Source organism: Myotis yumanensis, unplaced genomic scaffold, assembly GCF_028538775.1.
Source record: "Myotis yumanensis isolate MYYU_CA2020_CCGP unplaced genomic scaffold, mMyoYum1.0.hap1 SCAF_13, whole genome shotgun sequence".
In the NCBI taxonomy this organism is placed as follows: domain Eukaryota; kingdom Metazoa; phylum Chordata; class Mammalia; order Chiroptera; family Vespertilionidae; genus Myotis; species Myotis yumanensis.
Window position 1 is genome coordinate 15797911 of NW_027223764.1, and position 12093 is coordinate 15810003.

The 12093-nt window shown below is 45.4% G+C and overlaps 1 protein-coding gene across 2 annotated transcripts in view; it reads right to left on the bottom strand.

The window, feature by feature from the left end:
• CFAP58 (cilia and flagella associated protein 58) overlaps window positions 1–3651 on the bottom strand; it is a 100828-nt gene extending 97177 nt beyond the window's left edge. For both annotated transcript variants that reach the window (XM_070431820.1, XM_070431819.1), the window contains exon 1: window positions 3628–3651. In XM_070431820.1, the coding sequence (XP_070287921.1) occupies window positions 3628–3636 (9 nt within the window). In that variant the 5' untranslated portion in view covers window positions 3637–3651. The remainder of the gene's footprint in view (window positions 1–3627) is intronic.
• Between the last annotated feature and the right edge of the window lie 8442 nt (window positions 3652–12093).

The window sequence follows — 12093 nt, forward strand, 5'->3', positions numbered from 1 at the left end:
CCTACTTCTTACTGCCCCCAGGATTGCAGAGGGAGTCCACAGCATGTTGGGGTCAGACACAGGGAGATTTTGGTATACATACCATGAAATCACACATACAGTGAAACCCATCAGAAATATGCAATAGTCTCCTACAAGATATTCCATCACTTTTATCCCTTAAGAAAATTAGGTCATCTCCACAAGTATACTGAAATGCTCCCTGTGCAATTCTCAGGGGCCTTTTCCACATTTGCTTTCCATGATTATCTGGACAACAAGTTCTTAAAACTATCAGCCCAGATACACAAACGTAATTCAAGCAAGTCTGGCTATGACTTAGATGAGAACCCAGGTGTTAGTTATATAGGATTTCTTATTTCCCTAGTGCAGTGGTCAGCAAACTGTGGCTCGCGAGCCACATGCGGCTCTTTGGCCCCTTGAGTGTGGCTCTTCCACAAAATACAGACTTCTGCACATGGGCCACGAAGTTTCAATCGCACTGTACGTGCACGCCCGCACGTGGTATTTTGTGGAAGAGCCACACACAAGGGGCCAAAGAGCCGCATGTGGCTCGCAAGCCGCAGTTTGCCGACCACTGCCCTAGTGTATGGGTTGAATTGTGTCCCCGCTCCCCCACAAAGTTATGTTGAAGCTCTAATCCCAGTACTTATTAATGTAACCTTACCTGGAAATAAGTCATTGCACATATAATTAGTTAGGCTGAGATTATACTGGAGGAGGCTGTGTCCTAACCCAGGAGTCGTTATACTAGTAAAAGGAGGGTGAGTGGATTATAACTTTGTGGGGTAATGGATGTTAACCAAACTTACTGTGGTAATCATTTTGCAGTATATACATATAGCAAGTCATTATACTGTATACCTAAAACAAATATAATGTTACCTGTCAATTATATCTCAATAAAAACCAGTGGAGGGGCGTGGATTTGGACACAGACACACAGGAAAATGCCATGTGAAGCCAGAGGCATAGATTAGACCAGGGGTGGGCAAACTTTTTGACTCGAGGGCCACAATGGGTTCTTAAACTGGATCGGAGGGCCGGAACAAAAGCATGGATGGAGTGTTTGTGTGAACTAATATAAATTCAAAGTAAACATCATTACATAAAAGGGTACGGTCTTTTTTTTTTTTTTTTAGTTTTATTCATTTCAAACGGGCTGGATCCGGCCCACGGGCCGTAGTTTGCCCGCGGCTGAATTAGACTAATGCAGCTCCAATTCTACATATTTTTGGTTTTCATAAACATGTGTACCCTTGATTAAATTTCTAAAGATGGCATGCAAGCAAAACTGAGCCCACATCTTAAAATAGATGTCTGAGTTACAAGCATATCTATAACATTTCATGTAACAATGTTTGTACTAATGTTAAATTCAACAGAAGTTTTCTTCCTGACTAAAAGTAGATTATTGCAAAGATCACAATTCAGCAATTCCACAAAGGAGGAAAAAACCATATTAAGGAAATATGGAGCCGCTGCTGCTCTGTGCTTTCCCCTTGTTGATGCTAAACATGAGCACACACAAAAATTCATCATGGCAATGTTCTCAGCTCCATCCCTGTAAATGGTATTAATGTCAACACTTGATCACCAGCCTAATGATTTGTTGGCAGGCCAGGTTTTCCCTGTACACCTGGCCCTTAGCACAGGAGTAGGAAAATATCGGAGAAAGAAAAGTTTTAAAGAAACTTTGATGACCAAAAGAAATGTGTTCATCTTTCTATTTTTAAAATATACTATAAAAAGAAAAGCAAAAATGCTGTGACCAACAACCAGTTGGTATCCACACTGTTATGGCATATAAAGCTATCTATTTTGGAAGCATGGTTTCAACAGGAACTAATCAGAAAGGAACTGTGTTGCTCCTTCATTCAACACCTATTGAGTGTTTACTATCTGCCAGGCACTGTTCTAGGTGCTGGGAATACCAATTAGTGGGGAGAAGGAAAAGGGAAAGAGAGCCACAATGAAAAGTGAGGCCACAGTGGGAATTAACACTTATGAAAGCAGAGGTGAGAAAAAGTTGGCTGAGATCAAGTGAGAAGAAAAACAGAAAGAAGAAATAAGGGGAGAAAATGATAGGAAAGGGACTGGGAAATAATTATTTCATAGTATTGGTACCTGGAGCTAATGTACGGAAAATGAAGAAGAGTGAAATAAACCAATGACTAGTGGGGGGGGAGGAAATACTCAAAAGCAAATAATAGGGGGGAAAGGGAGAATTAGAAGGAACGGGAGGAGAAGATGGGAAGAAAAGAAATATGAATAAGTGTGAGTAGTGGGGGAAAGAAATGTGGCCCCGGCAGTATGGATATAAGAGAGACCAGAGGTGATGGAGCCCAGGCAGTGAGGAAGACAGAGGGTATGAAAGAGATTGTATGATAAGGAGAGGGAACTATTGACCAGGGAAGATGGAGTTTAGAAAGGGAGATTAGACATGGAGGAGATGGAATGCTGAGGGGATGTGAATGGTGTACAGGAGACATGAGAACCAATAGGGGTGGAAGTATGATGGTGGTGACAGGAGCTGGGACCAGGGCTGACCCATGGGTGGGAGATGTTGCATAGGGCCCCTTGCTCAGACTGGCCCCATTCCCCAGTCAGTTTACTACTCTACTGTCTCATGGGATAGTTAGAAACATCAATGAGAGAAAAACATTGATCAGCTGCCTCCTGCACACCCACTACTGGGGATGTGCCCGCAACCAAGGTACATGCCCTTGACCGGAATCGAACCTGGGACCTTTCAGTCCGCAGGCCGACGCTCTATCCACTGAGCCAAACCAGTTAGGGCTCATCTTGAGATTCTTAATAATTTTTAACAAGGGGCTCTGAATGTTCATTTTTCATTGAGCCCCACAAATTCTGTAGCTGATCCTGAATGGGACTGACCATGTGATGGGTGAAATGGGGGAGAGCTCTGATAGGGCCATGAAGGATTCTGGTAGGGCCTTGGTGGATGGGGACTATGAATGGCAAGTGATGACAGGGACCTGCCATCGAAGTTATCAATGAGGGTGCTCATGGACAGACAGCTGTCTTTAAAGGGTTGCAGGGGTTACCCCTCATCGGTGAGGCTGAAAATGGGGTGTGCTGCAATGGCGGGGAGTGAATAAAGGCCACAGGACCATAACACAATGGCGAATGATAACACGGGGCAGTGGTGATGGGCTGAAGAACTTAATGAAGATGTGTTACAGAAGGTGATCAGTTGATAGGGAATCATGGTGTGACAGGTATACAAGGGTCAGTGAGCAGGGGTGACAGTAGATATCTCCTAAGCCTTCTTGTAGGTCCCATCAGTCCGTGAGCCATCAATATGTCTATGCGTCTCTCTCTTGTGGCTCAAAATGTAGGAGTGGGTGCCTGTCCTGCGTTTCCTACCGCGCTTAGCACAGCGCCAATGTAATAGTTGGGGGGAGAGGAGGGGTACCCACCCAATTGAAGGAGGGGCAGGAGGTGATGGGGCCAGAGCCAACTGGGACAGGTGGTGGGGTGAGGTTAGGATATTAATGGGGAAAATATTGGAATCCGTGGGTATGACAGAGGATAAGTCGACAGGAGAGGCCCAAGGGGGAGGGGTCGAGCGAGAGGCGACAGAGAGGGGCGCTGACTCCTGACCTCGGCCATCCTGACGCTCTCTGCGGGTAGCCTCAGAGGCTGCTGTGGAGGTCGCAGACACCCGGCGGGACTCTGAGGAAAGGGCTGTGCACTGGCCCCGGCGTCTAAAACCGCGCCACGTTATTTCTATTTCCGGCCGGGGGGCGGGGGCGGGCGGCGCAAGCAGACGCTGAGGCGTCCTCCCGTCGCCTGGCAACCGCCACGCTCTCTCAGGGCGCTGCGGGGTTTCGAAGGGGGAGGTGCCCGTGAGGCTCCCACCGGGGCCACGTCCTCCCTGGAAATATGCAAATCTCCTAAATGGGGCGGGACCAAGGAAATAAGGGGGCGGTGCCTCTGCGAAGCTAAGAGGAGTCCCTAGGGGTGCGCAGAAGTTAGAAATAGCGAAGAGACCAGAGAGAGCGAATGGCTAGAGGCAACCGAGAAAGAGGCCTGTGGACGGGACAGGCAGCCAGCGAAAGAGAGCCCGAAGACTAATGCTCATGAGGGAATGTGGACCAGACGGTTCTGGATGGGGAAGGGCCCGCAGCCACCCTCTGTGACAGAGACTCTGTCAGGGGAACAAGAAATCATCTCAATTCGAGTCAATTCCACCCCTTAGGAAGCAGTGATTGTGTGCAAAACACAGGCAGGAAAAACGAAGATAGAGAAACTACGGGCTCCGCCTTTAAAGAGTTTGGTCACTAGTGTGAGAAAAGTGGGGTGCAGAGTTCACGACACCCTGGGAAAACGTATTTGGAACCACATCGTGAAAATCTGCTCTTCTCTCAAGACCTCTCACCCTCCCTTTCTCTCCCCCTCCCTCTCTCTCCTCCCCTCTCTCTTCATGAATCATGCAAGAGCCCTCTCGTTCTACTTTTCCCCCTTTATCCCCATCCTATCTTCATCCTCAGCCCCTTGACATTCATGCCACTGTGCTGGGATATGTCATTTGAAATATGTATACCATTTTTATTAGTGTGTTTGTAAATGTTTGGTAATGGTATCAGACTTTAGGGGGTCATCATATTTTCTACTTTTTTCACTCGACATTCTTTTTCAGGATCGATCCCTGTTGCAGTTGGTGTTGTCATCCCAGTTCCTTGCTTCTGATTGCTGCATAGGACCCTGTATTGGACACCCACACATTTCACTTCTACCTCCCAAGTGATGGGTACCAAGGCTGCCTTCGCATCCCTAGTACCACCAACAAACAATGCAGCCATGATTGTCTGTGGTCCTTTCTAGATCTGTGTGCAAATTCCTCTGAAACATATACCTAGGAGTGAGATTGTTAAAGTCATAGGGAATGCACAGGGTCACAGCATTCACATATGCAATTGGTCCTGCATAGTGACACCCAGTCAGGAGGCCAGTGGGAGCTGAAAAGCAGTCCCTACTCTCTCCCCTGTAATGTGCCCTGCTGGAGGAAGATGTCTCCTTTTCTTCCCACGAAAGCTCTGTTCCCTAGTCAAGTCATGAACCTAGAAGGCTGACTACCCAGAAGTTATGCCTGTTTCAAATTCACCTGCACAGTGGAGAACTCCATTTTCCAATGCCACAGAATTGTCTAGCAGCCTGATGGAAGCCTGAGTACTTACCTTCACCAAGTACTGCTGGATTGCACACCACAATTGCTGCCCTTCACTCTAGTGTAAGGGTTTCTGTCCCCCACGCCCATCCTTGCCAGCATGTGGTAGTTACTTATTTATAAATTCATATAGTGTTTACTAAGTGCCAGATACTATTCTAAGTGCCTTATAAATACTGACTCATCTAATTAGACAATTTTTAAATTTTTCTGTCAATATTGAATAGCATCAACACCTTTTTAATTAGCATTTCTCTAACTACTAGTGATATTGAACATCGTATATAATAAAAGGGTAATATGCAAATCGACCGAACCACAGAACAACTGGTCGCTATGACGCGCACAGGAGCTGCCTCCTGGTGGTCAGTGCGCTCCCACAGGGGGAGCACCGCTCAGCCAGAAGCCAGACTCACAGCTCATGGCTGGTGAGTGCAGCGGTGGTGGCAGGAGCCTCTCCCGCCTCCATGGCAGTGCTAAGGATATCCGACTGATGGCTTAGGCCCACCCCCTCCCCACCCCCCCCACCCCCGCTCCCCCGAGGGCTCCCGGACTGTGAGAGGGCGCATGCCGGGCTGAGGGATCCCCCTTGAGTGCATGAATCTCATGCACCGGGCCTCTAGTTTCTCTATATACTGGTATATGCATAAGCCACTTGGTGTTCCCTTTTTGTGAACTGTCTATTTATAGCCTTTGCCTGTTTTTCTATCGGTCTTTTTCTTTTTGATTTGCCAGAGGCCTTTGTAAAGTCTGGACATTAATCTGCTTTCAAAGACTGAACATTTTGTCTGTGATGTTCTTTGTAGAACAATGATCCTTAATTTTGTAAACCTTTTTTAATATTTTTTATTTTTTACTAGAGGCCCAGTGCACAAAATTCATGCACAGGTAGGGTCCCTAGCAGCTGCCAGTTGTCAGCCAGGGCCTCCCTTCCTCCAGCTGCCTGCTGCCACCAGCCCCAGGCTGGGGGGAGGGGCTGCGGGCAGTTGGCCAGCAGCCCTGCCCCCTGGTGGAACTCCTGGTCGAACTCCTGGTGGAGGGGACAATTTGCATATTAGGCTCTTATTACATAGGATATGCTTTTTCAGTGTGATTTAAAAATACCTTCAAGGTCATCAAGATATTCTCTGTCATTTTCTTCTATTAGCTTTATAGTTTTACTTTTTCATATTCAGTTCTCTAATCCATCTGCGGTTCATCTTTGTATATGTGTGAGACAAGGATTTGATTTGATTTTTCTCGATGGAGTGAGCCAATTTTTCAACATCTTGGTTCCTAAATATACATGGGTGTGTCCTGAGATCTCTGGTTGTTCCTCTGTCAGTACCAGGGTTTTGTAGCTAGTTGTCATGGTTAAAGGGCAAGGCCCTCATCCTTACTTCTTTGGTCAAAATTACATTAGCTATCCATGAACTTTTACCATCCCATATAATTTTTCTGATGTTGTTCAAGTTCCTCATTAGAAATTTTAACTGGAACATCATTGAATTTATGAATTAATGTTGGAAAAGTTAACATTTATACAAGGATATCTTATTCATGAACTGCGACTGCTTATCTGGTGGACAAACAGAACAAAATATGGCTGAGGCATCATGTGCATGGAGGTGGTGGTAAAGGTGTCAAATGATGCTGAAGAAGCAGGCTGAACCAAACTGAAAGCCAAGCTAATAGAAATGAGGTGGAGCTGAGCAGGCATCAGGTCTCGGGTTACTTGTATGTTTACAGGAAACCTGACAACACATTGGGACCACCAGCTGTGGGACCACCATGATCTAGAGCAGTGATGGCGAACCTTTTGAGCTCGGCGTGTCAGCATTTTGAAAAACCCTAACTTAACTCTGTGCCGTGTCACATATAGAAATGTTTTGATATTTGCAACCATAGTAAAACAAAGACTTATATTTTTGATATTTATTTTATATATATAAATGCCATTTAACAAAGAAAAATCAACCAAAAAAATGAGTTCGCGTGTCACCTCTGACACGCATGTCATAGGTTCGCCATCACTGATCTGGAGAGACTCCATAACATTCCTAAAGGACCATAACATCAGAGAGTGACCTAGCCATCTATTTCTTATACTATTGTGGGGCTCTGTGTCTTCTGGTTTCCTAGTTATTTCTTACAGGACCATTGCACAAGCAGGTGGCCTGCCAAGGCAACAGTAATTCAATCCAAAAAACACTCTTTATAAGTACCTGTTACATAGCAGGCACAGGCAGGCACAAAAACCACAAAGGTGACTAAGGCAGAGTCACTTCCCTTTCCATTGGGGGAAAGGAAGAAAGCAGAGTCTGCAATTCTAACACAATGTGATGGTATCGTTTAGAACAGTGGTTCTCAACCTTCTGGCCCTTTAAATACAGTTCCTCATGTTGTGACCCAACCATAAAATTATTTTCGTTGTTACTTCATAACTGTAATGTTGCTACTGTTATGAATCGTAATGTAAGTATCTGATATGCAGGATGGTCTTAGGCGACCCCTGTGAAAGGGTTGTTCGACCGCCAAAGGGGTCGCGACCCACAGGTTGAGAACCGCTGGTTTAGAACATGCCATTCAACAGAAGCACACAGGTGCTCAGAAAATCACGACAGTGATACTGGAGAGCATTACTTATAAGGCGGGGAAAGAAAGGCCCGGGCATGGGAGATCAGAGAACCACAGGAGGTTGAAAGGAATGTGACATGTTCAACTCACAGGAGAGATGTGTATGTGGACATAAACATGGATGAATGAATGGATGAGAGCATGGATGGTTGGACAAATTAATATACGCTGATGAAAGAAAATGCTTCTAATTTTTCAGATTACTGGAAAACTCTCCAACCTGCTCCCCTTTGTTGTTGTAATACAAAGGACCACTAGGTGGCATCATAGTACCAAAAGTCCTCACCTTTTAGAGCCTCTAGGAATAGCACACCCACCAAGATTGGGTTCCAGGGGTGGGCAAACTTTTTGACTCAAGGGCCACAATGGGTTCTTAAACTGGACCGGAGGGCCGGAACAAAAGCATGGATGGAGTGTTTGTGTGAACTAATATAAATTCAAAGTAAACATCATTACATAAAAGGGTACGGTCTTTTTTTTTTTTTAGTTTTATTCATTTCAAATGGGCCGGATCCGGCCCGCGGGCCGTAGTTTGCCCACGGCTGGTTAGCCCCTAATTGAGACAAATAAAAAGTGCTTCTATCCATTTCATTTCTCATTACACTCACTGAACTTATTTATTGAGCACCTACTATGTTCCCAGCCCTATGCTGCACACTGTGCAGGCTATGAAGGAGTTGAAAGGATCTCTTCCCTAAAGGAGCATGAGGAGAAGCCAAACCTGCATGCCACCACCCTTCCCACACACAAAAAGATTTTAAAACAGTCCAAGGCAGGATGTAAAAAGCACTGAAATGAAGATGTCAAGACATACTATCCAATGTAAGCTGACCCCTTTGACCTCCTGGTGCCTTCCTACCTCTCCTTGTCACGCTGAATTCCTCAAGTCCTCATATGTCCTGTTCTTTCCCACTACTTGAAATTCACAAACGCTGAGCTCTCTGTCTAGAATACTCAACCCTCCTCTTCACCTGGCTGATGCCCATGCATCCGTCCTACAAATCTCACTTCCTCAGGGAGACCTTTCCTGACCAACCCACCAACACCAGACTATCTTTTCAAGTACCATGTGTTCCATTAGACCATCCCACAATGGTAATTAATTATGTATTCATGGAAATGGTTGTTTAATATCTGTCTTCTCTACCAGGCTGTCAAACAACAAGAAGACAAATATCACATGTGTCTTGTTCAGCCCTGTCTCCACTGGTGTTATGGGCTGAATGGCATCCCCCTAAAATTCATATGTTGAAGCCCTAACCCTCTCCTCACCCCCAACCCCAGCCCTTCCCCCCCCCCCCCAAGTCCCCCACCCCCCACTCTACCTCCCCGTACATCAGAATGTGACTGTTTGGAGATAGGGCCCTTAAAGAGGTGATTAAGTAAAAGGAGGCCATTTGGGTGGGTCCTAATCCAATCTGACTGGTGTAAGAAGAGGACATTTGGACACACAAAGAGACACCAGGGAAGCACACACACAGAGGAATGACACAACAAGAAAGAGGGCATCTACAAGCCAGGCAGAGAGGCCACGGGAGAAACCAAACACCTTGATCTTCGACTTCCAGACTCCAAAACTGTGAACAAATAAATTTCTGTTGTTTAAGCCACCCAGTCTGTAGTTCTTTATTATGGCAGGCCCAGCAAACTAATGTAAATGACCATCACGCCTTTCAGTATGTAACTATTAAGTGAATGACTATTGAATAAGGAATATTCAGTGAAGGATGGCATTATTAGGGAAAGGTACATGGTAGATATAGCACTTGTACTTGGCCTTAAATGCTACATTTGAATTATAGACATGGAAGAACATAGAAGAAATTCCAAGTATGGGAAATAGCATTGGGTTGATACCAAGGCAAGCATGCAAAAATCCTGCAATGGGGAGGGGGCAGAGGTCCCTATCAGGGGCTAGTGGACACGAATGTTGATAAAAGGTGGTAGGTGAATAGTGGAGCTTTGGAAGAATAGCAGAGAAGCAGCTGCAAACTCAGAGACCAGGGACAGCCATGAACACACTCACTCACTCTGCCAGATAATATTCAAGTTATAGTTCAAGTTTAATGCCTCTGCAAACCCCCTTTTTTAAACCTGGGTTAAGTGTCTACTATAGCACCCTCCTAGGGCGTCTAATAAGAACAGTGTTATGTACACAGTGCTCGCCTCTTCAACAGCACCCAGGGAGGACATAAAGTGAAACACTAATATGCAGACCTACATGGAAATCCCCAGCCTGCAATGCAAAGCAACTGGGCCTTAAAAAGAAGCTACTCCTCTAATGGATCGCAGAGGTCCTAGAAGCAATGGTGGGGGATCCTACACAGCCCACAATCCTCTAGTGCAGCAGTTCTCAACCTGTGGGTCGCGACCCCTTTGGGGGTCGCATGACCCTTTCACAGGGTCGCCTAAGACCATCGGGAAACACAATATAATTACATATTGTTTTTGTGATTAATCACTATGCTTTAATTATGTTCAATTTGTAACAATGAAATTGGGGGTCACCACAACATGAGGAACTGTATTAAAGGGTCGCGGCATTAGGAAGGTTGAGAACCACTGCTCTAGTGAAACTGGTAAGGATAATGTTATTAGTGACACTAGTAACTCCTACCCAGAAATATGTTTCTCCCTAAAGCCAAAATGTTCTGGATGCCCACCCACCCCCCACCCCCGCCGCTGCCCCACAGGGTCATAGCTAGCAGGGTCAGGAGTGGAAATCTAACCCACATAAGGCCAATTCTATTATTTTTCCTGGGGATTTATAGTTGGGACCAAGCCTTGCAAGCCATTCAGTGCTGGGGCCTGGAACTGAGTATATGTGAAACCCAGGAGAGGCAGAGAAAGGTAGGCTGCGTAGAGGGAAGAATAAAGCAAGTGAACAGGGAGAGGGAACCCACAGGCCCAAGAGAGAAAAGGATAGTTGAGGACCAAGGGGGCTTCCTTGGCTGTCGGTGCCCCTTCCATTTCTCGTTATAGAGCCTGAGGAGGCCCAGCAACACCTGCTTTCTTGGGTTCTGCTAGATCATTTGCATCTTCCTAACAAAGTCACCTTATTTGTTTCATCTAGATGAAGTGAGTTTCCATTGCTCATACTTGCCCCCACTCCAAAATAAAGCCACAAAGTCTTGACCAACATAGGTCTTATTTCTACAGCCATTCTTGTGAAATCTCTGGATTTAGAATCCATGAAATCTAAAACCTGCATCGTCAGCCCCCAACAACCTAACATTTCTCCGCCAGTCTATTGGGAAGATTAAAAGCCCACATGTTGCAGAAAATTGTTATCATTTATCAGCTGACCCCATGCTCACCTGAGATGACAGAGTAGAGTCCCAGCTGGCTCATGCTTTCAAAACTGTCCGGACTATATTTTATTTCTTTAATCTGAGCCATTTCCAGCCTGCTGCAGAGGTAACTTAACAGAACATTTGTGGAGCGTTTGACATGAGTTCCCAAAAGGTCTTCATACAAACTCCCCTCTTGATACCAGAGGAGGCAGCAAAGCTCGGGCAGATTTATTAGGAAGACTGAAAGGTCAGGCATGAGGAGGACGCAGTGGGCAACCTGCCACCACAGGAGATCAGTTTTACCAGGAGAAGGAGAGGACAGTGTCACAATCACCCAGTCATCTTACCTGCCTGGAATTTTATTGGCTTAACAGCCACTACACTTCTCCCAGTCAGATCACTTTTGAGTGTGACTAGGCGAGCTCTTTCAGTTGGTGCTTCTTGCCCAAGAGGCCAAAGTCACAGTTTGATGTCCTCCCTAGAACTAGAGGTGACTTGCTAACCAGATTGGTTGAAAAGACTGAATGGCTCCACATAACCTGTTCCCACTACAAATAAACTGAATAAGTGAGTGAATAAGTAAGTAAATTAATAAATAGATAGATTTTTTCAAAATCAGAGCACCCATCCCTTGGAATACAGGTCAATGCTTTTATTTCTACTATCTCCTGAAACACACACACACACACACACACACACACCACATTTTCACATACCTCTAGACTTTACCTATGCAGGTCCCTTGTCTGAAATGTCCTACTGTATCCAGTGAGTTTTTCAAGACTCAGCTCAATGCCGCTTCCTCCAGGAAGTCTTCTCCGGTTAGGCATTCCTCTCTGTGTTGCTAGAAGACCTAATTCTCCTTCTGTCAATAGTCTGTATTTTAATCATGTGTTTATGTCTATGTCTTTCCCATAATACTGGAAGGACCAGTGTTTTCTGTAATATATCTATGGTGCTGATACATAAGAGACACTTAAAATAGAAAGT